Source organism: Acipenser ruthenus, chromosome 1, assembly GCF_902713425.1.
Source record: "Acipenser ruthenus chromosome 1, fAciRut3.2 maternal haplotype, whole genome shotgun sequence".
Classification (NCBI taxonomy): Eukaryota; Metazoa; Chordata; class Actinopteri; order Acipenseriformes; family Acipenseridae; genus Acipenser; species Acipenser ruthenus.
The window spans coordinates 42,982,460-43,008,746 of record NC_081189.1 but is presented as its reverse complement, the minus strand read 5'-3'; the positions used below and the strand labels follow the sequence as shown (position 1 = coordinate 43,008,746).

At 38.7% G+C, this 26,287-nt stretch overlaps 1 protein-coding gene across 2 annotated transcripts in view; it reads left to right on the top strand.

Annotated features, from left to right (window-relative positions):
* The window catches only part of vps13a (vacuolar protein sorting 13 homolog A), a 104,492-nt gene that overhangs the window by 38,143 nt on the left and 40,062 nt on the right, over positions 1 to 26,287 (top strand). For both annotated transcript variants that reach the window (XM_034034577.3, XM_059025449.1), the window contains exons 17-39: positions 2,973 to 3,115; positions 3,312 to 3,513; positions 4,646 to 4,760; positions 6,871 to 7,007; positions 7,213 to 7,345; positions 7,499 to 7,616; positions 7,951 to 8,095; positions 8,677 to 8,767; positions 9,065 to 9,225; positions 9,506 to 9,662; positions 15,481 to 15,560; positions 18,255 to 18,314; positions 18,839 to 19,004; positions 19,190 to 19,306; positions 19,765 to 19,868; positions 19,975 to 20,142; positions 20,511 to 20,818; positions 21,471 to 21,618; positions 21,731 to 21,881; positions 22,111 to 22,235; positions 22,681 to 22,850; positions 23,360 to 23,583; positions 25,613 to 25,845. In XM_034034577.3, the coding sequence (XP_033890468.3) occupies positions 2,973 to 3,115; positions 3,312 to 3,513; positions 4,646 to 4,760; positions 6,871 to 7,007; positions 7,213 to 7,345; positions 7,499 to 7,616; positions 7,951 to 8,095; positions 8,677 to 8,767; positions 9,065 to 9,225; positions 9,506 to 9,662; positions 15,481 to 15,560; positions 18,255 to 18,314; positions 18,839 to 19,004; positions 19,190 to 19,306; positions 19,765 to 19,868; positions 19,975 to 20,142; positions 20,511 to 20,818; positions 21,471 to 21,618; positions 21,731 to 21,881; positions 22,111 to 22,235; positions 22,681 to 22,850; positions 23,360 to 23,583; positions 25,613 to 25,845 (3,456 nt within the window). The remainder of the gene's footprint in view (positions 1 to 2,972; positions 3,116 to 3,311; positions 3,514 to 4,645; positions 4,761 to 6,870; positions 7,008 to 7,212; positions 7,346 to 7,498; positions 7,617 to 7,950; positions 8,096 to 8,676; positions 8,768 to 9,064; positions 9,226 to 9,505; positions 9,663 to 15,480; positions 15,561 to 18,254; positions 18,315 to 18,838; positions 19,005 to 19,189; positions 19,307 to 19,764; positions 19,869 to 19,974; positions 20,143 to 20,510; positions 20,819 to 21,470; positions 21,619 to 21,730; positions 21,882 to 22,110; positions 22,236 to 22,680; positions 22,851 to 23,359; positions 23,584 to 25,612; positions 25,846 to 26,287) is intronic.

Genomic DNA, 26,287 nt, shown 5'->3' with positions numbered 1-26,287 from the left:
GCTGTTGGGCTCACAGATCAGATCAGTGTTTGGCCAGGTGAGGCCACATACCAGTGTAGAGTGGAGAGGGAAACAGAGATAAATGTTAATTCAACGCATAGGTTGAGTATTGCATGGTGAAGGTCTCAATGGTCGCCGGCCAAGGAAAAAGGTATTTTAGGAAAACGTTACAAGAATAATTGCTTAAATTTTGCAAAACGGCATTTAAATGATATGGATATGAGTTCTAGTCAAAGGTTTTAAGGAGTAATGAAACAAAAATCAAGCTATTTGGTTGCGCTGATAGTCGTTACTTTTGGAGGAAGTCTGGTGATGCATGCAAAGAAAAGAACACCATACCTACTGTCAAGCATGGAGGTGGTAATATCCTTCTATGTGGCTGTTTTTCCTCTAATGGCACAGGAAACTTAGTTCTAGTACATAGTATAATGGATTGGCCAATCATCTGAAACCCTCTGCTACAAAACTTGATTTAAAGCGCAACTGGCTGTTTCAACATGACAACGATCCAAAGCACACATCAAAATCTACTACAGAATGGTAGAAGAAGAATAAAATCAAGGTCCTGGAAGATCTAAATTGGATTGAGAATCTTTGGTATGAGTTTAAGAATGCTGTGCACTAGAGAACTCCTTGGAATTTGAATGAACTAGAACAATTTTTTTGTTGAAAAAATCAGTAAGGAATCATGCCAAAAACTCACTGACAAATATCCTAATTGTTTAAAAGAGGTTATTATTGTGCCTCACCTAGCTGTTAATTTAATTTTCCTTTTCAGGGTATGAATACTTATGAATTAGCATATTTGGAGTTTTGCAAAAAAAATTGTGAAATACAGAATTGTAGACAGATATTTCTTAACTTTTTTTTCCTCACCCACAAAAGCAAATCTTGCTACAACAGATTTTTCATAGAATTATTTGTTTGAGAAGTTTCTACAAATTTTAAATTTCCATTGGGGTATGTAAACTTTTGACTACAACTGTGTGTGTGTGTGTGTGTGTGTGTGTGTGTGTGTTTATTTATATTATATTTTATACAGTGGTTTACAGAGGTATTCACTCCCCTGCAAAGTTTTCACATTTTGTTGGCACCTGAGCGTACTCCACGACGCTTTCAAATTAGACTTCACATGTAGAATCTACACAAACTACTCCAAACTAAGAATGCATATAGAATATAAATAAGTAAGATTTACAGATTTATCCCTCTCAGCACAGTGAAGTCCATCATTAAGAAGTGGAAGATGCATCATACCACCCAGACACTACCCAGATCAGGTGCCCCTCCCAAACTGAGCAGCTGAGCAAGCAGGAAACTGGTTCGGGATGTCATTCTGAAGCTAACAATGACCTTGAGAGATCTGCAAAGTTCTGTGTCTGAGATGGGAGTCAGTTTTCACACATCAACAATAAGCCGGTCCCTACACAAAGCTGGCCTGTATGGACGGGTGGCAAGAAGCCATACTCAAAAAGCCTCAGCTTAAAGCACGTATGGAGTTCACAGAAAAGCATGTAATTGATACTGCAGACATGTGGGAAAAGGTTTTGTGGTCAGATGAGACACAGATTTTATTTTTCAGTCTAAATTCCAAGCGTTACGTCTGGTGCAAGCCCAGCACTGCACATCACCCGGTCAACACCATCCCAACTGTCAAGCTTGGTGGTGGCAACATCATGTTATGGGGATGCTTCTCTTCAGCAGGGACTGGGAAGCTTGTCAGGATAGAGGGGAGAATGGACGGTGCAAAGTACAGGCGAATCCTTGAGAAAAACCTGTTTGAGTCAGCCAAGACTCAAAACTGGGGAGGAAATTCACATTTCAACAGGACAATGACCCGAAACACAAAGCCAAAGCCAAAGCTACACTGGAGTGGTTGAACAAGAAGAGAAGAAGTGGCCAAGTCAAAGTCCTGACTTGAATCCAATCGAAAATTTATGGCGAGACTTGAAGATTGCAGTCCATCGACGATCCCCAACAAACTTCTCAGAACTGGAGCAATTTTCCCGTGAAGAATGGGCATAATACTTATGCAATCAGTAAATTTAATTTTGTACATTTTATTTGCAAGTTTTGCTGACATTTAACCTCCTCCTCTTATAACAGTGTTCAGTTTTCTACCCGGAACGGGTAGAAAATCTGGAACCGGGTACTCGGATCTTTAAAAAAAAAAATAATAATAATAATAAAAAATCGCATATATTAATGTTTAAAGTGCATGCTACATATTTAAATACTATATAGTACACATACATTTAGTCCCTTCAGACAAGTCTACAGATCTTTAGTCCCTTCAGATCTGTAGACTTGTGTAACCTTTAATAATAATAGTAAACATCTCTGTTTTTAAATACAGCTATTAATGTTAAATGCGCATCATGCTGATGGATTATTTGCGACATATATTGGCCATATTCTGCTGTTGTTGTTAACATGGCTGTTATGTTCATTTTTAAAACTAATGCAGTAGTACAGCACTTCTATTACGTTATGGACTGTCGTACTAGCTACCGTAAATCGTGTGTGTTTTCAGATAGATAGGTAGATAGATAAATCTAATTTTATTTTTCTGAGTGTGCTTCAGTTACTGTTTTAAACCGTGATGCAGGGCCACGTGATTTGAAAGAACACCATATGATGTCCAGCCAGGGTATTTTAAGTTTTAAAGAAACGTGGCATCTGATGTTCTTTGGGGGACTTTTCACTAATGTAGTTTGACACATAATTTTAAAAAGTGTCCACAGCCACTGACCTGCAACCCACTGTGCGCCCCAGCATGATGCACCGTGCCAACCGCAGCAAGGTGGAAGCTTTCCACGAAACCCAATGTATATACTATTTGGTTACACTTTATGGGAAGTTACGGCAATAGCAATTGATTCCTATTCCTAAAGCATCTTGACATATCTGCATTCGATTCTTACCCTGGCCTTGCTTGTGAATATTGTCTGTTTGTTTTATTACTTTTTCAGTTTGAAGCCATGAAGCTCTCCTTCCAGCTGTTAAGCATGTCTTTTTCAATTAAAGAAGACTATGGCAAGCCAGAAATTATAAAAGTTTCTATTCTTGATTTAAGTACAATGCTGACTCAGAGACCAGGAGCACAAGCAGTCAAGTAAGGCGGAAACGTATTATGTCTCTTTTATTATGGGTTATATTACCTAATACTAATTAAAAATGTGATGAAAAAAATCTGGGATTTTTTTTTTTTTAACACAATGATATTAGTAATTTTTAAAATGTAGGCATCGGCTCTGAATTGCAAATACAATTATTTTGTTTTAACTATTGCATACTATTTAACTTTTTAGACTATCTGCTAAAATAAGCACATTTGAAGTTACTGGACTGCCGCAGAATCTGTCAACCCCAATTCTGCTGACCTCAAGAAGTGTTAAAGTTGAAAATAAGAATCCTCTCCTCAGCCTCCAGTTTGAAACAAATCCTCTTGATGGATCTGCAGACCAGAGGTTAAGAGTTGAAGCACAGCCTTTGGAAATTGTGTATGATGCAGTAAGTAAATCCAGCAGATTACTTGAATAATACAGACTTTTGTATACTGAACAAAAATATAAATGCAACATGCAACAATTTCAAAGATTTTACTGAGTTACAGTTCATGTAAGGAAATCAGTCAATTGAAATAAATTCATTAGGCCCTAATCTATGGATTTCACATGACTGGGAATACAGATATGCATCTGTTGGTCACAGATACCTTAAAAAAAAAAAAAAAAAAAAGGTAGGGGCGTGGATCAGAAAACTAGTCAGTATCTGGTGTGACCACCATTTGCCTCATGCAGCGACACATCTCCTTCGCATAGAGTTGATCAGGCTGTTGATTGTGGCCTGTGGAATGTTGTCCCACTCCTCTTCAATGGCTGTGCAAAGTTGCTGGATATTGGCGGGAACTGGAACACGCTGTCATACATCGATCCAGAGCATCCCAAACATGCTCAATGGGTGACATGTCTGGTGAGTATGCAGGCCATGGAAGAACTGGGACATTTTCAGCTTCCAGGAATTGTGTACAGATCCTTGCGACATGGGACCATTTTGCATGCCAATTGCATGCTCCTTCAAAACTTGAGACATCTGTGGCATTGTGTTGTGTGACAAAACTGCACATTTTTTAGTGGCCTTTTATTGTCCCCAGCACAAGGTGCACCTGTGTAATGATCATGCTGTTTAATCAGCTTCTTGATATGCCACACCTGTCAGGTGGATGGATTATCTTGGCAAAGGAGAAATGCTCACTAACAGGGATGTAAACAAATTTGTGCACAAAATTTGAGAGAAATAAGCTTTTCGTGTGTGTGGAAAATTTCTGGGATCTTTCATTTCAGCTCATGAAACATGGGACCAACACTTTACATGTTGCGTTTATATTTTTGTTCAGTGTATATACTTTTGGACATTCTGAGGTAGATTGAATGCACTAATACTTTAAAGTATTTTGGACTGAAATCACTGATTGACTGGAAAATGGAAGCAAATTCCACTTTTTGTAGTTTTTCATTGAGATTTAATAACAATAATAACTTTCTATGAGAGTTATTGTACCAGACAAACCTGTTTGGCAATGGTACATTCTAAATCCAGTACAATATCATTTTACATATTTTTATATTCTTTCTTTTTTAAGGTAACTGTGAACAGTTTATCTGAATTTTTCATGCCTCCCCAAGATTTGCAGCTGGAAGAGTTGACTTCTGCCACTTTGATGAAGCTTGAAGAATTTCGAGACAGGACATCAACAGGTAAAAAAATAAGAAGAAGAAAAAAAGGGGGGGGGGGGACGGACATATTTAAGCTAAATAGATTCCTGATTCTGGGGAAGGGGCAAGTGCTTTCAGCCCAAATTCCAGAAAAAAGGAGGATTACATGAGTCTGTTGTAAAGATCTAAATAGTGGTGGTTCTAAAAAAAAAAACACCAGCAGACTTTAATATACAGCATAGTAAAAGAGTGTTGCTATTAAGATTAAAATAATAATTAGAATAATATGGATTACTACTGTTTCTGTGTCCACCACCTGCAAATTAATTGCTTATATGTCTTGGAATATTGGTTTCACTAGCTTTAAACACTGCAGGTGTAATATACACCGTTGGGGAACTTATTGGATGCCCTTTTAGATTTTTTTGTGCTGTCAAAACAGCTGGATTAAATTTTTCAAACTGCAGTAAGAAATGACTGTACCCTTGATAGGGAGGTACCCTTGAATTGAAGGGGTGGTAATAGATAAACAATGTACTACTAATGGCTGTAACACAGACGCATCAGTATCATGATCAAGATCACCTACTATACAATTACAGTCGGCGCGGCTTTATCGGGACGCCTCGGGAGAAGGAAAAATAAACGGCTGTCTCAATGGCAGTTGAGACAACCTTAGTCACACTTAGTCAATGAAATCACATCACATTATGATTAAATACATCATTTAAAATAAGTCAATGTTTTTTTTTATTCCTAAACAAAATCAATCGCACCTGTGATGTTGACACGCCAACTTTCTTTGCAACGGCAGCCTGAGAAACCACGGGAGACTCCTCTTCCATCAAGAGTTCATCGTGGTTTGCGCAATTTGCGCAAGTCACTGTGTAATCGTGTACTAACTGCACTGTGCTACACAACCTGTCTTGCTCTGAAAAGCGATCTCCATTCATAATTTGAAAATACCGTGTCCCAATTAAACAAAGTGACATCCCATTTAAGCAGCAATCCTGATTATCAGTATCCCGATTAGGCGGCTTCTGTCTGTATATCCCCAGATTCTGATACAGCAGTTTACTTAAAATTTGATGCGCAGGTCTGTAGATGCAATGCTTCCTCATTATTTCACTATCTGACTTGCACTTCAAATAATTGTCAAGTATTGAAAGTATAAATTAGTGACGTAGTACAATTTATTGACCTAACTGTGGATTAACTGAGATTTGGAATTGTAAATTAAAACACAATCTAGATAATTGTTTGTTTACCATAAACTAGATCTGAGGATATGTAATATAATTTGTCTACCCATAGTTCTACATCATGTTATACTTGTACATTATTTGCAGTCGTGTTAGGATGGATTTGACGTAAGCTTCTTATAAATACTGCTATGAGGGTATTTTGAGTGACCTTATGTGTTACGCTGTTTTGAAGTGCAAAGGCTTTGAAGGGTAAAGTGTAACAAGGGACACAGCTATAGGAGACTGATCAATAAATTGATGGAACACTGCTGGAGTCCTTTTGAAGCAATATGAGAAAAAAAGATTGAAGTTCATCCACTGACGTCAAACAGGATGTGCTTAGTTGAGTTAAGAGTTTGACTGCATGTTTGTGCAGTCATTGCACCGTACTTCCTTTAGTTATTCTGTATTTTTAGTACTGTATTATCGCCCAACATTTGACAAGAATTAAAAAATTAATTACTACTTTTTTGTGCCACGCTCCATATAGAGCCCTGCTCAGCAAGACTAGTATTTGTCAGTCCATGTATTGGTTGTAATATAAGGATTTCACTGCTTGAATGTACCATAACTTCATGAATAGATAATATTTCAGTTGCAATAAACTCCACTCAATCAGATACAAGTGAGGCTAATGATGGTAATTTACAAATATTATTATACAACGTTGTTAGCTTATTTCTGTACACTTTTATATTTGTGTGTGTTCCATTTTAATACCCACAGGTAATTTATGCACCTGTATGTATTATTGAGTAGTATCTTGAGAAATTGCCACTGATCATCTTAGAAAATGGATTCCTTGGCACAAAATCTTGAGACTAGTCATGGTGACCTACCTTTTCATGAACATGGGCTGAAGGCAGCAATATCATCAGACCTTGTATATCCTCTTTTTATTTTTGCAGGATTGATGTATGTTATAGAGACCCAAAAAATCCTGGATCTGAAAATTAACCTCATGGCTTCCTACATAATTGTTCCTCAGACTGGCTTCTATACTTCCTCTGAGAATCTACTTGTCCTGGACCTTGGTCATCTCAAGGTAATTACTGTTAATTTATTCGCGGAATGCTTTATTTCCCTTGAATGGTTAGGAAAGGTTAAAATGTTTGACATGAGGTTTAACTAATATCAACCAGTTGATCATCTTCATTTTTTTATTTTTTGTTTTCTTAACTATATATTGTTATGTGAAGTTGCATTGGTTTTAAACATTTAGTAACTTTTATTTTTCTTTCTTTGTAAAGGTAACCAGTAAAAGTCGTAAAGGTCTGCCACAGTTAACAGTAGGACAGAGCTGCATTGAGGATATAATGTCCAGGGCGTATGACAGTTTTGATGTGGAGTTGAGCAGTTTGCAGCTGCTCTATAGCAAACCAGGTTGGTGTCTGAGAAACTGCTTCGTTTTTTAAAAAGTTGTATGATATTAAAGTAGAAAAAACATTCTTAACTTCATGTTTTTTGCAGCATATCATTTTTACTTTTTATTTATGTATTGGACCCAGAACCACTGTCCTAATGTTTTTGTTACAGAGCAAGACTGGAAGAATGCTCGAAAGTCTAAGCAGTCCTCCCTACATATATTGGAGCCTGTGGATTTGAGAGTAGACTTTAGCAGAGCTATGGTTGTAAGTGATCCAAGAATGCCAAAGTAAGTTGAAACAAAACAATATCATTCCCCTTCCGTTTGTGACCTGTGGATGCTTTATTTTTGTGTGAGGGATAAACCTTTCTAGTTTACTTTCTTTTGCCAAATGCAGTCAGTGCCAGTTTTCTTCCTAAAGGTAGTAATAAATTGGTTACAATTCCTAGGTAAGCTGTATAGCAAAAATAGAGAAGGGAATGTTAAAGAAATTAAGTAGTGACAGGTGCTATATACACACATATACATTTGCTCTTCCGCATGTTCAGTAGATGTAGACACATGTTCAGTGTGTATATGAAGGTACTCAGACCAGTATTGGATTTTTCTCTCCTTCAAACAGATTCAAAATTTTTGGTCAGTTGCCTTTGCTTTCTGTTCGCATTTCGGATGAAAAGGTCAGACACGTTCTGGCACTGATTGATAGCATTCCATTGCCAAAAGGCCCGCCTGCCCCATCTGCCTCAAATACTCAGAGTACTCCACAGGTAAATCAATACCAGTTGTTAACCATGTCTAATTTTACAGAACATTGTAGTCTTTTGCTGATCAGAAATATGCCCCCTGCTTGTTTACATTCCCCAAGGGTAGTTTTACCTTTCAATGGTGTGAACTTTAAAGCCACAAAGTCACATAGTGGGACAAATTTGCTCTTGCAGCTTCATTCAATTTTTTTTTGGTTTGTTTAATTTCTGTTGGCAGCATAATACCTCTTTTATATTTTTATTGAATATAAAATGTCCTGAGAAATGTGTCAATTTTTGAAAAATTATGTACGTTATTTCCAGAGTATGTTTTGTAATTTTAAATGGATATTTTTGAATAAATCTTTTTGTTATTAATTAATTTTTTTTTTGTTTTTGTTTAAATTTTCGATAAGAAAACCTGGGAACTTTCAATATTAAAAAAAAAAAATAAGCGTATGAAGCAAAAGAGAAATGTAAATGGGGATTGTCTGAACCACATTTGTGACACTACTGACTTTTTGGATTAACAGTACATGTTCTATTTTTGTCTATGTAATTTGTAAAAAAAATTAATTCTGTTTGGGTGTTTCTCTGTATCACAGCACCCTAAGTACCCTGTTGTCATGACACCACAGTTGACCCCAAGGAACCAATCCTTGCCTAACCTTAGATCTTCTATTGTGTTTGAGTCAGGTAAGGTTTGAAATTGTGATTCAGTATTTGCACTTTTGTATACAAGAGCATGAATGTATTATACATTTGGATTTTTCACTTATTGTATGTTTGTAAAATTCAAAGATTTCCATTTTCCTCCGCAGTTATTTTTGTATCTTGTCTTCTTTTGTTAAAGTGACTGAAGCACTAGTATGATTTTTTGTAGATGGATCAATGGATGCTGTCTGTGTACCTAGAAGCTCCTTGGGTGTGATTTGTAAAATTCTGAATGCACAGATTTGTCAGTTTGAAAGAAATGTTTATAATTCTCTACAGAATCAGAAGAAGAATTTTATGATGCTCCAAGCTCTCCAGTGGAAGATTTACCATTTTTTGAAGCACAAAGCAATTCTTTAAAAAGAAAAAGAAATCCTTTAAAAAAGCAAGAGTCTGTGAAAAACATGACTAATTTTCAACTGAGGTTTGAAATAAGTGAGGTACGCATGCTTTATTATTGAGACAGTACCAACTGATTAACCACCAATTTTATTTTTGAATATATAACTGAATAAGTTATTTAATCTAGACATGTTCTGACTATACCTGTAACCTGTTTAAAAAAAAAAAAAAGTGCATGTTTTTTTAAGCTTTTTATATACATAAGTAAGATTGGTTTGGTTTAGAAGAGTTTTTATGGTGCTTCAAAATGAAAATCAAGCATTGTTAATCTGTTTGGTTTACCCCTAGTTTTAACATTTAAATATATGGTTTCCGTAGGTGTCAATTCAGTTATGTCGTCTTTCTGAAAATGTTGAACTGACAGTGTTACATCTGTACATTGAGGGACTAGGCACAGAGCTGAACTTGCGATCATTTGATATGTCATCCAGTACTTTCCTGAAAGAAATCTGCTTGAAATGTCCAGAATACTTGGGTAAGTAGGTAAAAGTTATTGTTGTTATATCAATATTTTGATATGCTATCGATTTAATAATTTCCATATCGTGGGATTACAAAACATTTGTGTGCTCACAGAAAAAATACAAACGCAGTATAATCAAGTTTATTTTATATTAATATACAACAAACCCTATACATACCAATTCTGCTCAGTCTAGTATTATTTATTTATTTATTTATTTATTTATTTATTAGCAGACGCCCTTATCCAGGGCGACTTACAATTGTGGCAAACACCACACACAAGTATTATTAAACCATTGTATACGCTGCTTGCACCAAGTGACGTCACATTTCAGGATCCCGGTATTTCAGTTTCTGGCGAATGAGCGGTTTAGTTGAAATTCTGTTTACATCTTGCTTTGCTGTATTGAATGGTTTTAAAATATATATTTAACGCGTTTGTATATTTTTCGGAGAGAAAAAGGACGAGTTGTAGTTCAGGCACAATTACAGAAGCATTTAAATGTAAAAATGTAATTTTGCACACAGCCTGTTGCTTGTTAATTTCCGCAGCGGCCTTGTGTCCCGCATGAAGCTGACGGCTTCTGTCGCCCCTTCCCAGAGATCAAGCAGCTTGAGTCAGCTGACTTGTGCTCTCCTTAAAGGCTGCTTAGCTTAGGTGCGGCTGGAGTTAAAAATAAACCTTTTTTTTTTCTGTGTACGAGTTTATTGTTATTTTGAACTGTTATATTGTGATTTACTGTTTTTTGTGAGTTTCTTTCTCTGGTGTGTTTTTTATTTATTTATTTATTTATTTATTTATTTATTTATTTGCAGGAACATGATAACATCTGCCAGGTTTAGCAGCTCTGCGTTGACAGAGATACATGCATCTCTGTCACAGTATCTTGCTGCCCACTGGTGTCTGCTTGCAGCACCATTACGAAGGCTTTTAGGCTCTAAAAGCAGGCTTCCATCAGTCTTGTTTGTGTGTGGACTGTTTGGGTTTGCCAGAAGCTATACAGATGGTCATCCCTGTATGCTGCTTATTGCGGTCACGCAAACCGAGTAGTAGACCTACAGGTCACCGACCACTCCGTTCCCGACCCGATACCTGCCGAACAGGGATCAAGGTTACCACAAAGGTACCGTACCGACCCAGTGCAAGTCACCGCACATGTACCGTACCGAGGGCAAGGGTACCGTACCGACCCGGTGCAAGTCACCGCACATGTACCGTACCAAGAGTACTGTATCGAACCGGTGCAAGTCACCGCACGTGTACCATACCGAGGGCACCATACTATGGGTACTGTACCGACTCGGTGCAAGTCACCGCATGTGTACCGTACTGAGGGCAAGGGTACCGTACAGACTTGGTGCAAGATACCGCACGTGTACCATACCGAGGGTACCGTATTGTACCGAGGCAGACTTGGTGTAAAGTCACCGACACAGTTCTAACCATCCCTGGTCCAGTGCCAGAGATCTTGGTTCTGGTCTTGAACTGCACCATTTCAGTTTTTACAGTACATTGCACCTGCCCCATTACGTTACTGTACAGCACTGTTGCTGCTTGAGCAGACGTGTCCAGCCTGGGCAGGCACTGTGTAGAATGGCGCACTACTGTACCTACCTGGTGCTACAGGCACCGAACCGGTACCATTGCAGTACCGTCTCAGTTCCGACCTGCTACCGATAGGTGTTTATATCCCCAGTCTGGTACCAAGCAGGCCTTGTCGGCAGCCAAGTTGCTGTCTTTAGCACGCTGAGGCAGCAACTTTTCATTCTTACTGTACTTTGCCTGCTATTTACATAGTGCCTAGGTTTATCCCTGTCACATGCAAGGCCAGCCTGCCTGTGGACAAGCAGATGCTCTTCCTGCCTGAGGCTACAGAGTGCTCTGCGTCCTCACTCCTGCACAATGCTTTACACCATTACCTTCTCGTAGAGAGCTGGCTGTGTTCTCGCCCCATGGTTCTGTGCCAGTGGAGAGCCACACCCCAGGAAATGGAGAAGCTCTGGGCAGCAGTTTCCCACCAAGAAACTGTCCTCGTACAGTTGCTGCATGAACGTTCGGGACCGCCGACCCAGTCTGTCCCCTTGGGGTCCCAGGGGGCTATGAGTGCATATTGGCAGCAGGAGGCCACACTCTCCATCGTCGCCACTGAGGAGGTGGGCGAATAGGAGCTGGCGTTCTCGTCTGAGGACGTGGAGTCAGATAGCACATCCCCTGCGGTTAAGCTCTCCCTGCAACAGCAAAGTTTATGCCATTGATCAAGAGGGCCACTGCAATCTTGCAGGTACCCTGGTCTACATAGCATCCCTCCTGTTGCATTACTGTTCAGCAGCATCGCTGCTTGAGCAGACGCCCCCCTTGGGTGCAGCAGCCGATACCAAACAGACCCCGTACCGGTCCGGTTCTGACCTGCTATCAACTGGGGTTACATCCCCAGTGTGGTACCAAGCAGGCCTTGTTGACTGTCCTGTTGCTGTCTCTGAGGCAGGAACTGTACATTATTACTGTACATTCCTTGCTATTTGCATAATGCCTGGGTTTTATCCCTGTGCCAGCAGCCTCAGGGACCGGTACAGCCAGCTACGCCTGCGGCCAGAGGCAGAACCGACCCACAGCCATTTGCCGCAGAGGCTATAATATATTCCGCTGCTCAGCAAAGAAACAAGAGCCTCAGGCCTTGGCCCCCTTTTTGGTGAGCCATCTGGAGTATTGGCATCTGTGCACCACAGACATCTGGGTGCTATACTGCTGTTCAGACCAGCTACTTGTTGCAGTTCAAGCATGGTACCCCTCCCTTTTGGGGTGTGACTGCAGCATCAGTCACGGACTCACAGGACGCCGCTATGGTGTCTCGGGAGGTATCAGCTGTGCTGCAAAAATTGGCTATTCGTATGGTACACCCACTCCAGCTGGAGGACGGGTTCTACTCCATGCCCAAGTGGGATGGTGGCCTCAGACCAATCCTTGACTTCAGACAGGTCAACCTGTATCTGAGCTGAAGGAGGTTCAAAATGTTGACAATGCAACAGCTGTAGTAATCAATCAGGCCAGGTGACTGGTTCGCCACGGTGGACGTCTTTTCCGGGTCTTGCTGTTTGTCCTATCTCTAGCTTCCTGTGCCTTTTCGAAGTGTAGGGAAGCTATACTGGCCCCATTGCAACTCAAATGTATCAGAGTACTCTTATTTGGATTACTGGTTTGTTGTGCCCAGTCTCCATCTCAGGCAGGTGCTCACATGTAACTGGTCACTGGCCACCTTCAACGTTGGGTCTTACAGTGAATCATGCAAAGAGCCAGCTCACGTCTTCTAAGACTCCTCCTATCTAGGAGTGTGCATGGACTCTGGTTCCATGCTGCCACTCTGTTGGACGGCAGAGTGCAGAGAATAGCCGCTGGTATAGAGCTATTCAGCTCAAAAGAACGATAATGGTAATGACGTTCCAGAACTTCTGGGATTCATGGCAGCAGCTTCTCAGATCCTACCTTTGGCATTGAACCACGACAGCCTATTGACAATGATCACTGTTTAACGGCACTCTCTTGGTGCAAACATCTTGCCCATCTGTGCCAGAAGGGAGGTCGTCGCCACGGATGCATCCAGTTTCTGCTGGGGTGCTGTGTGGAATGGCAGGGGGTCATGGAACCTCCCCTTGGCAGGGTCTCCATATAAATATTTTGAAGCTGCATGCAATTTTTCTGGCCTCGCAGAATTTTTTGCAGGAGGTTGAAGGGAGACATGTGCTTGTCCAGACAACACTAACATGGTGGCTTATATAAACTCTGTGTCCCAGTCTCCATTGTGTGGCCCGCAGCTTTTGCTCTGGGCACACAAGAACCTCTCGCTGCGGACAGTACACCTACCCGGGGTGATAAACTGGGTGGCAGACCTCTTTTCAAGGAGAGTTCCCAACGCCTCAGAGTGGAGGCTTCACCCCGTGGTGATGAGCCTCATTTGGGAGAGCAGAGTGAGATCTCTTTGCCTTCTTGGAATTGACCAACTGTCCCCTTGGTTCTCTATAACAGGAGCCGGGGACCCACTGGCGATTTTAAATGGCATGACACAACAGTGGCTGAGGCAACTGTTGTATGCCTTCCCACCGCTCGCCATGCTCCCGCTGTGTCTGGAGAAAATAAAGCAGGACCGGGCCAGGGTGCTATTAGTAGCCCCTTACTGACCCAGGAGACACTGGTTTTCAGCTCTGTTGCAGCTCCTGAGCGGCCAGCCTTGGAGCCTGCCCAAACCCCAGATGGCTCAATGCAGCCGTTCAGTGGCCAGATCCAGAGCTGTAGGCTCGATGGATCGGAATGCGACCTGCTCAGTAAGGCGTGGGGGACATTGGCATCAAGCCTACAGCTCTGGATCTGGCCCCTGAACGGCTGCATTGAGCTGTCTGGGGATTTCTAATCGGGTCATGGATACCCTGCAAAATGCCAGAGTAGCATCCACGCATTCCAAGTGGTGATTTTTTCAGACGTGTTGCCTGCCTTGGGATTTTGACCCCACAACCTGTCCCATGACAGTTATACTGCAATTTTTGCAGGACCTGTTTGATGAGGGGAAATCCCCCTCTACATTAAAGGTCCATCTGGCAGTTACTTCAGCTTGCCATGTCAAAATTGACTTGGTCTCCCCAGGAGCTCACTTCCTGGTAGGGCGACTTATGAAGGATATTGTTCCTTGCTGGAGGCATAACATGGCACTTGATACACTCATGAAGCCTCCATTCGATCCCTTGCATTCAGCTGGGCTGAAATTTGTATCACTCAAAGCGACTTTCTTGCTTGCAATCACATTCGCTAAGCGGGTGAGTGAGATGCAAGCGTTTTCAATTGCGAAAGCCTGTTTAATCTTTGCAGAAGCCAGGGCAAAGGTTACGCTTCGTACCAATCCTGTTTTTGCCAAAAACTTATATTGTCAGTTCATGTCAACCAGTCTGTGGAACTGGAGGCTTCCATTTGCCTCCTTTCCAGTCTGACAGGGAATGACCGCTCCATACACTTTGCTCTGTATGGGCACTAGGATATTTTGTTGACAGGACACAGAGTTGGAGGCAGTCTGAACAATTTGTCTTATGGGGCGAAGTCCCATGGTCAAGCCCTGTCTAAGCAGAGGCTATCTAAATGGATAATTGACAGTCAGGACTGCCTATGAGCTGGCCAACTTGCCCCCTCCAGAAAGCTCACTGCCCATTCCTTCAGGAGCATGGCAACTTTGTGGGCTTTATTCCAGACTGCATCTGTCAAGGACATTTGCAGTGTGGGCTACTCCCCATACCTTCACTAGGTTCTACAGACTTAGATTGTGTATCCACAAAACCCTGGCTTTGGAACTAGTATTGAGGGTGGCATCAGGGTCGACCCTTACAACATAACATAGAGACGAGTTCCTCCCTCAATTTTTTAGCCCTAGCTACTTTGTTACTGCGGTTCCAAATGGTAACGCACAAGGCATCCTCGGCTTACCCTTGTAGCATTCCAGTCGTTCTGCAATATTCCCTTGCAACTTTTGTACACTTACCCATACGGTAATGGTTATATTTCATACTTGATCGGGAACATTATCATAACCTTGGTTCCCTGAAATAGAAATGTAACCATTAACTTTCAAAGTTACTGCGTCCATGATTGCAGCGTGCTTGAAGGCAAAATGATGTTGGTAGCTGTGTCAGACACTGCCACGCAGCTTTGGTATATCTATTTAGGTTTTGGGGTCTTTGCAGGTAAATACCCATTAGGTAATGGTTACATTTTTATTTCAGGGAACCAGGGTTATGGTAACGTTCTCTCTCTCTCTCAGGCATGCTACCTTTTTTCTTTCTTTTTTTTTTAGATTCGAAAGACAAACCAGTTTATATCATTACAACTCAGGACAATTCAGAGACTGATCTTCTTACCTTGGATTACATTAAGGTATCCTCTATATACCAACGTATCTCATAAAATATTATTTTTTATATATACAGTTGTAGTGTAAAGTTTACATACCCCAATGGATATTTTATAATTTCTAGAAATCTCTTTTTTTTAGCAAAAGATTTACTTTTGTGGATGAGGAAAACAAGTTACAAGAAATAGATGTCTACAATTATTTCAGCATTTCATTTTTTTTTTTTTTTTTTTTTTTTTTGCAAAACTGAAAATGCTAATTCTAAAGTATTCATACCCTTTGATGCTATGATAGTATTGTCTACAAGGTGTTAGAAATTTCAATATGAACGCAGAACCTAATTCTAGAAAAGTCTAGAAAATGCTGGATTGTAGGTGAACATCCTTAGAGAGTATAAAAGGGTTAGGGCTAGGATGATTGCTATCATTACCAATAAGTCAATATGGGGAAAAAGTGAAGAGCGATCTGAAGGCCAGAGGCAGAATTATTAATTGTCATAAAGCTGGAGAAGGATTCAAGAAACTGTTGCTTCTATTGTCAAGAAGTACAAGACTCATGGTACAGTCACAACGCTCCCCCGGTCTGGAAGAAAGAAGGTTCTTTCACCAAGAACAAGTAGAATTGTGAGGAAGGTTAATAACAATCAGAGATTGACTGCAAAAGATATTTAAAGTGAATTGGCTGCAAGTGGGACTGGGGTTTCCATTTCAGCTGTAGTGAAACAAGTAAGCTGCCAAATGGTTTTGATTCAGAAACACTTTATATACCAAAAAGGTATACCTCCAATACAATCATAGAAGCACGAGTTCCAAACTGACTTTGGACAAGGCCTCAGTACAACTCAGTGCATATGTTTGTATCAGAAAGCACGGATATCCATGGAGTCATTTCGAAAGAGATGAAAAGACTGACACAACTTTACAATATTTGATATTTCCCCTTCAACCCGACTGGTTTCTGTCCAATAATCGAAGTAATCGAAGCTGGGCTGAGTTGAGTGGGGGACGGAGGGGGGTGATGCTGGGACGCCAGAATCACCGTCGAGCCCTCTTGAGGTGTCATGGGCTAGTTGACGGAACACTGAGGATGGAAAGTGCCCACTTGAAGACCTCAGAGATGTACCCTACTTAGCTCAATCCAGACGGTTGTCATGCTGATGCGCTGGGGAGACCGCACTGTGGTTGATCACCGGAGCCAGCATCGCAGCCGTTGTGTGTGCTGATGCGCTAGGGAGGCAAAATAAGCTGATCCCTGGAGCCAGCATTACACTTCAGCCATTAACACCAGACAGAAGGATATCTACATCATCATGTGGAAGGAAACGTAAATGGATGGAGACACATATGGATCACATTAGTTTACTTTAAAGCTACGTCTTAGTTGGTGCTTATCTTGGCGAGAGCCGAGTTCAATCAGCATGAAGTTTTAACATCTACTCTCGTGTAATGGAAATCATTATTACACACGACGAGTCTACCACATACTTCCTGTGTGGGAAAGGGGTCAGTACCCTCTGACCTTATGGTCCGCCATTCTAAACTTGGACAATACTGCATTAAAACGACTATACAAACACATTCACACACAGTTTAAACATCATTATTAAAAACAACAACGATAAAAGACACGCACATACATATAATGTAAAACTTACAATTAATAACATAATTAGTACCTCATGCAGAAAGCCATTACTACACAACCACTGGTCAAGTATTGCATGGTGATGGTCTCAATGGTCGCAAGCCAAGGAAAAAGCCACTCTTAGGAAAACATCACAAGGACAATCGTTTAAAGTTTGCAAAACGGCATTTGTATGATGGATATGAGTTCTGGTCAAAGGTTTTGTGGAGTGATGAAACACAAATCGAGCTATTTGGTCACGCTAATAGTTGTTACATTTGGAGAAAGTCTGGTGAGGCGTATGAAGAAAAGAACACCATACCTACCGTCAAGCGTGGAGGTGGTAATATCCTTCTATGGGGCTGTTTTTCCTCTAATGGCACAGGAAACTTAGTTCCAATACATGGTAAAATGGATTCCATAGCATACCAAAAGATATTGGCCAGTCATCTGAAATCCTCCGCTACAAAACTTGGTTTAAAGCGCAACTGGACGTTCCAACACGACAATGATCCAAAGCACACATCAAAATCTACTTCAGAATGGTTGATCTAAATCTGATTGAGAATCTTTGGTATGAGTTGAAGAAGGCTGTCCACAAGAGAAGTCCTTAGAATTTGAATGAACTGGAACAATTTTGCATTGAAGAATGGTCAAAAATCACTAAAGAATCATGCAAAAAGCTAATTGACAAATATCCTAATTGTTTAAAATAGGTTATTATTGCTAAATGTGCCTCAACTAGCTATTAATTTCGTTTTCTTTGTCGGTATGAAATACTTTCGAATTTAGCATTTTTGGAGTTTTGCAAAAAAATTGCTGAAATAAATAATTGTAGACATCTATTTCTTGTACTTTTTTTTTCCTCATCCACAAAAGCAAAACTTTTGCTACAAAAGATTTTAGTGTGTGTGTGTGTGTGTACTGATAGATATAAAACTTTTTTTTCTTGCATATTTTAAGTAAATGTATAAATACCTTAGATCTTCGATAGGAATATGTAATATTTTAATTTTGGTATTGTTTGACAGTTCATCATTTACTTCAAGCTGTTTTGGCAAATCCAATTCCTAAATTAACAACTTATTTTATAGGCGGAGAAGAATGGGCCAGAATTCAAAACGCTTTATAACAATACAGAACAGCTTATAAAGGTAATAATACTCTATTTATTTGTTTATTTAGTTGAAAGGGTTTTATTAATTTGCAAATATGCTTCCAGTGTCAGGGCCTCACACATGTATCTCAGAAACCCATTAAGGTAGTGACTTTTGTATTTGCAGATTTGAACTCTCTGTGATTAATGTGTTTGTGACCCATGACATTTACCTCCATTTAATATGGCTGCCATGTTGAGGTCATGTGACCTAAGTATAGTCTATATAGAGACAGCACACTTTTTGAGTTATTGTCTAATTTTTGGTATACAATTGCATTCTTTGATTTTCTTAGTTAAGTCCCATTACCAGTGTTGTACAGTAGATATTAACTGTTTCGAACTGTTGTCACATAGTCTTTACCTCTGGACATATTTCACACATCTATTTTTATGTAAATGGCAGTATTTACATGAAATACTGGATCTAATATGACAGTGCTTTTTTATTATGACCCCAGGGATTCTTTGTTCATAACCATTTCTAGTTTCCTAATTTCCTTATAATTCTAACAATTATAGGTAAACTTTAGCTCCCTGGATGTCCACTTACATATAGAAGCACTATTGAATGCCATGAACTTTTTAAATAACCTCATCCCACCGTCAGAAAAAGACACATCTGAAGAATCTGCCCCTACAGTCGGAGAGGAGAAAAAAGAAGAGACGACTGTAGCCAAGAAATCAAGTATGACTTTATCCTTATTATACCATAATTCTACTGTCTACAACTGCGTTCACTATGTATGAATGTACATTTTAACTTTATAAGAAACAATATTTTAAGTGCAACACCGCTTTTGAGGTTGCTATCTTGTTATGCTGAATGTGTAAAAAATAATTTTATATATATTTTTGTTTTATTTTGTACAGCTCCCAAGAAGTCTAAATTTGAAGATGTTATCGGCCTACATGTCCTTGCAGACTTGTCATGCCTGAAAATATACCTTCGAAGACAGAAGGGACACATTTCAGAGATAAGCATTGAAGGTACAGTACATGGCACTTAAGTTGTGCTTTTATAAAATGTAGTTTTTATTACTTGCTATCTAACCATATTGTGATAATGTATATTACATCTTTTGGTCAACTCTTTACCATTGATCAGTATAAGGCTCCAAAATCATAATGACACAAGTAACTGTATACAATTTAATTCCTCCCAACGCCTAGTAATTTTAAATGTTATTTCAGCACACAGTTAAGTAGTGCCATCTTGTGGTAGTTAGTCATATTTTCTTTGCTTTTGAGGTTTTGAATAGTGTCAACAAGTTGAGAAACCACACAGCAATATTAAAATCTGCAGGAGACATGTTATAAAATGTTATGTTAAAAATGAAAAGCCTGCTTTTAACAAATTAAAAAAAAAAAAAAAAAAAATCCTGTTTTCTGTAGACTGTATATAATACAGTATATTCATATAATTGTGTTATCAATGTTTTTTACAGGTCTTGTCTCCCAAGTAATCATGAGAAAGAATGCAACCGAAATACTGGCAAAATTGAAGAACATTGTTATTTTAGATTGTGATGAGGAAGCTCTTTATAAAAAGGTATGTTGTGATTATCTGAATTAGAAATCTCAGGGGAAAAGTGTACTTTTAGCTCAGTGACTATTTAGTTGATAAGATATTTGTTTTTTTTTTGTTTTGTTTTTAGGCTGTATCTATTGCTGGGAAAGAGGTCTTCAGTTTTAAAATGATCTCTCATGTTGATGCCACAGAAGGCAATGCCTACACAGATATGAATATTGTTGACAGTTGTGTTACCCTTACTGTTGGTTGCATTCAAGTCATCTTTGTAAACAAGTTTGTCTCTTCAATACTGGTAAGATTTTAATATTTTTGCATTTGTGAAAGTTTGATTTCATAATTCAATAAAAAGTCAGTTTAAAAGGGAAGAAACAGTCTGATATCCATTAGACAGATTCATTATTCAGAAAATTGTGACTGTCCATCCATGGCCAAAAAATAACCCTTTCACGACAGTATATTTTAAGTTATGCTGCTGTGTAAAAGCCTCATCTTCGAAACTATTTTGAGGTAGTAATTTCATATTTGCAGGTTTTTATAAACACATACTAAATTTGTTGTTTGTTAACAAACTTTTGTATCTGATATGAAATCCTATATAGATTATTTCCCTAGGGATGCTTTTTAAATTTTTGTTCACATGTGATTTATCTTTTTATTCAGGACTTTATAAATCATTTCCAAACTGCTAAGGAGGCTTTAACAGAGGCCACTGTTCAAGCAGCAGGAATGGCTGCCACAGGTGTCATGGAACTTGCTGAACGGAGCACCCGAATGGCACTTGACATTCATGTGAAGGCCCCAGTTGTTGTTGTACCACAGTCTGCCGTGTCAAAGACTGTGATTGTGGCTGATTTTGGTCTCATCACTGTTAAGAATCACTTCTCAATTGTTCAATCAAAAACTCACATTAAGATTCCTCCAGTCATTGATGCCATGAAAGTTGAACTCAGTGACCTTAAATTATATCGGTAGGAAATTGATACTTTCATAAGCTTTTGTTTTGACTGAACAAACATTTATTATTATTATTATTATTGTTATTTATTATTATTTATTTCTTGGCAGATGCCCTTATCCAGGGCGACTTACAATTGTTACAAGATATCACATTATTTTTACATACAGTGACCCATTTATACAGTTGGGTTTTTATTGGAGCAATCTAGGTAAAGTACCTTGCTCAAGGGTACAGCAGCAGTGTCCCTTACCAGGGATTGAACCCACGACCCTCCAGTCAAGAGTCCAGAGCCCTAACCACTACTCCACACTGCTGCCCTTATAACATTTATAACATTACCTGCAAAGGGCACTATAAATCAAGACTGTTGGTGAAGAACTTCTCTTTTGCCACTGCTTGTGCTTTGGGTAACGCATGCAAACTCTAGATTGTCTTTTTCCATTAGTTTGTCTGCTTTGCCCTGTCTGCTTCAAATCTGTTACAGGGTAAATCCTAGAAGTGATCACCAGTAGCAGTCTTTTTGTAAAACATTACAACATGACATTTGTACTTGTAGAAGCTGATATCTTTCATGTTCTTGATAGTTCTAATTTTGTACTAACACCTGCGGCAGAGGATGTTTGTAACTTATGTTTGTGTTTTTTGTTTTTTTTAATAAACAGAACAACCATAGAGAATAACACGTTCCAGTCTGAAATTCAGTTACTGCAGCCTGTAAACCTAGGTTTGGTAATTGAACGTAATTTATCTGCAGCCTGGTTCAACGAAATCCCAGACATTAAAATAATTGGGCAACTCAAACCAATGAATGTAAGTGCATTTTTTTTTTTTAGGTATGTTTGACAAATGGTCTCCATACTGTAACATACAGTTCCAGTTCCTGGTATAGGTAACCATTGTACAATCCATTTTTTTTTTACAGCTTGTACTCAGCCAGGAAGACCTGACTGTTGTGTTAAGGACTTTAAATGAAAATATAGGAGATAGTTCAGGTGCACCTGCTGCTCCTGCCACAGTGGATAAATCAGACAATGTTTCTACAAAGGGTTCCCAGACATCTGAACAGAATGGAGGTACAGATTGGGCATTATACAAACTTAAATATTGTTTGTTTCAGTAGTGAATTTTACTTTTTTGAGAAATCTCAGATTGTATTTTTACAGTATTCTAATTTTAGCACAGTTTGTTTAGAATATATTTTAAGTACTGCTTGACAAGTTTCAGCTCTGCATTATGCTGTAATTAGCTTGCATTATTGCTACTGAAAACCAAAAGATACCATAATCCCATAATTTCTTACAGGAACGACTGTGATCACAGCTGCTGTTGTGGAAACACAAAACATTACAAAGCTAAAAACAACTCTGAAACTTGATTTCCGGTTTGAATCATTGACTTTGGAGTTGTACAGTCCAAATGGAACACAGGTATGTATACATTTCTCCTAAAATGTTTCCACAATGATCTTAAAAAAACAGTACTTCATTGATTAGTAAAATAATTCTAATAAAGAAGTATATAATCTGAGTCTGTCATAATGTTGTATTCCACATGAACGTGGAAGTGCAATGTAGGGAAAAGAAAGTATGTTTGAATGTATGTTTTTCTTTGGTCAAGCTCCTTACTGCTTAGCAAGGTGCCGTAATAATCATTGTCACTGGATTTGAATGAACGTAAAATACATTCCAAATTGATATATATAAAGTATTTTATATTTATACAACAAGTATTGAATAAGAAAAAAAGTAATTCAACACTAGTACTCTAAACACTTGTTGTATAAACTTTATTATTTATTATTACTGTCCTTGTTGTGATGTGAAAACTTCAAGTGGAAAATAGAAATGTGTTTGTTTGTTAATATTAATATAGGTTCAGGAGCTGGAATCAAGAGATGAGCAGTTAAAACTTGCAGAATTCAAGTTGGGATTGATTTCAACTGCTGTCACAATGTTATCAGATAGCTCCATGAAAGCCTCAGTCAAACTTGCAAACTGTTTGCTGGATGATAAACGTCAAAGAATACAGAAAGCTACTCCAAGGTACAGATTTACAGTTGGAATACACATTCATTGTAGAGGCTGATTTTAATGATGCCAACTTGTTCACAGTTTTTTTTTTTCACAAATGTTAAATAGGTTTAAAGGCTTAAAAAAAAGTTTCCCAAGATCAATCTTTCTTGCATTTATATAGCACCCTTCATGTGTTCACATCACTGAGCGCTTCACATAAAAAGAACAAGGGACAGTTCTAACAGTTAAAGGCAGCTCTGAACAGGTGGGTTTTCAGTAGCCAACCAAAAGAAAAAGTTGAGACTGCATGTCGGATTTTCTCTGGGAGGGCATTCCAGGCTTTTGGGCCATAACAGCAGAAAGCTCTTGAGCTGAATGTTTTGAGATTAGCTCTAGGGATCTGTAGCATTCCAGCGCTAGACAATTGCAAAGTCCACTTTGGAGCAGGAGGGGCAATTAGGTCAGACAGATAGGTTGGGATCAGATCATGCAATGATTTATACACCAGTAGAATTTACAATTTAATTTTGTTTCAATAGAATGGTGGAAATGAAACCAGGCTTGGAAAAAAATTGGATGGTGGACATCAGCTACAGACAAGGAAGGGACGGCACTGTCCTTGATACAGTCGTCCGTGACCTAATCCTTTGCGCTAGCATGGAGTTCTTGCTAACTGTAGCAGATGTCTTTGTCAAGGCCAGTCAACTTAGTTCTGCAGCAGATCAGAAAAAGAAGCTTGTGACAACAGCAACAAAAGAGCAAGGTTAGTATTTTGTAATTATTTGCTAGCAGTGAATCCAACCACAATTTTATACTGTATTTGTGTGTTCCATTTCTTAGCCAATAACATGGTCTATTTAGAAATTAGTGTTTAAAAAACAACTTCAGTCCATTTACCGTAATTGTTAAAATGTGTTTTATTTTATGATATAAATATTTGTATTATGCAATGTTTAGACATTAAGTCCTATGTTGGCCGCCTTGGATCAACAAACTTGTAGATTTAGTACGGAGCTGCGTACTAAGTTGCATCATCCCCAGCTGTGTACTAACTTACTACCAATTGCAACGATAAAAGATGGGGACTAGCTGATCCTCAGCTTTAGTACAAAGCTCAGGATTAAGCTCTTTATTGTAGTGTGCTACCAAACATGAACTGAAGGGGTGGCTCAAAATCTCTGTGATTGGTTCCAGGTAATTATATTTTAAGTGTTATTTTTCACTACAAGATCGAAAAAATTATACAATGGAGTAAAAAACTTTATTTCATAGAGTGTATAAAATATTTTATTGAAATTGTGGACGATGGTTGAAAGCAATTCCACAGCAATTCTGCAGCACACCACTGCACTGAATACACTTGTAAGCAGATTTACAGAGAGGCAGCCAGGTACAGCAGCAAATTAAAAAAAATAAATCTGTGCAAGAGGCTGAAAGTAGAGACACTGGTAAGTCATACTGGAATTATTAGGCTTCCAAGCCCATGGCTGAGAAGCGTTGGTGGTGTTGTTGTTGTTGTTAATAAGATTATTATTATTATTATTATTGTTATTGTTATTATTATTAATAATAATAATAATAATAATAATAATAATAATATTTCTTTCCGCCAACAAAACCTTAATGTGCATAAAATGAAAACCGCTGCACGAAAACTCTTGAAATTTCACTGAGTTGTCAACGCCAATGAACGTGATTGGTCACATGGTTTGGCAGCCATATTGGAATTTACAACAATTTTTGGGCAATTTACAAACATCTTGTTGGAAACCATTTATCGCAGGGATGCACGGTGTTCGAAATGAAGCTGATTGGTTCAGTGGTGTGGCGGCCATGTTGGATAACCTAATTAACACACAAATGTCTTCTCCAAAACCACTAATCTGATCGAAGCAAAACTTGGCAGACATGATCCAAGTGTGGTTTTCTTTAAAGTTTACCCAAATGAAGTTGCTACAGTAAAAAACATGGCTGCCATGGGCCAATCAAATTTCAGCATTGCCCTAGTTGCATATATTGCACATAAAATGAACACCGTTGAACAAAAACTCGTCACAGAATCAAAATGCTTACATTTCACAAGGACTCCTTGGAAGCCATAAAGTTGCTTGCAACTTGATGTTGTTTTATAAAATAGGTCTACGTTAAGTTGAATAAGGATGAAACTGGTTAAGTTGCAAACATTTTGACAGGTGTTTTTGTTTTTTGCCCCAGAATATTAAATCATTTAATATAATTTTTGGTTATGAATGGTTCAGGTCCATACAAGTTGACAATGCATTTTGGGATTTTTCATATTTGTTCCAGTTAGCATGATACCACAAGTCTTTAAATCTCAAGTCACAAATCACAAGTCTCCTAAATAAACAAGTCTTTAGTCTACAGAAATTACTCGACAAACTTAGTAACGTGTTTTAGTATCCTCTGTCTAGAAGGTAACAGCAGTTACTTTGGGTTCGTTGCAATTGAGAAAAAATGTAATACACAGCTGGAGACTATCTTGAGCTGCTTAGTTCATTACAATTGGTATTAACTTGCGTACTAGTTTTTGTACCGCCCTCCGTACTAACCACAGGGTCATCCCCAGTTAGTACATTTCTTTTAGTTAATTGCAATTGACCCCTTATGTTTAAACAAAGTGTTCTGGAGTTGGTGTCAGTTTATTTTCATCTAAAATGTTCTTGTTTATGTTGTATATCATTATGTGACCTTTTATATTTCTGAATTAGCTTCCTTAGTTTAACTAATCTTTTATTTTGCTGTACTGAAATGTCCCTTTTTAAATGTTATAGCTCCCTTAAAACCAGTGGCCAAAATGGAAATGAATGTGGTTGTGAAAAATCCAGAGATAGTTTTTGTAGCAGATTTAACCAGAGCAGATGCCCCGGCACTAGTGGTTACAACTCAGTGTGAAGTCTGCATTAAAAATGACCCAGAAACTCAACAGATGACTGCTGCCATTAAGGATCTCAAGGTTGTTGCATGCCCATTCCTGAGAGAAATGAGGAAAAATAACATCACTACGGTAGGTTTTAAGTAAACCAAAGAAGCAGAAACATGTTATAACTTCAGGCTCAAATATACATTTTAGCAATACTGCATACAGAAGAGGTAGTGAGTGGGCGGACCTTGGACCAAATCCAGAACACCAGAACATTTATAAACAGACCGTCTTCGTATGTCCATTTTTTTAGTTTTCGCATTCATGTTCTATAAAGGTCTGCAGTTATGAGATGCACGTGGCCCACTGTATTATGAAGGGAAACTGCTGTGTTTTCAATTTAATGTCTTTAGCTTAATTTTATTGTATATAAACTATATAGAGTTCTGCTAATACTCCAATACCTGCTATTGTTTCTCCTTCTATTCTTGATCCTTCAGTAATTGTGTTGGGTATTGCACCATTTGTTTAGTTAAGAAAACACACACTAAGCTCTTGTGTCACCCTCCATTACAAAGAGGAAGAC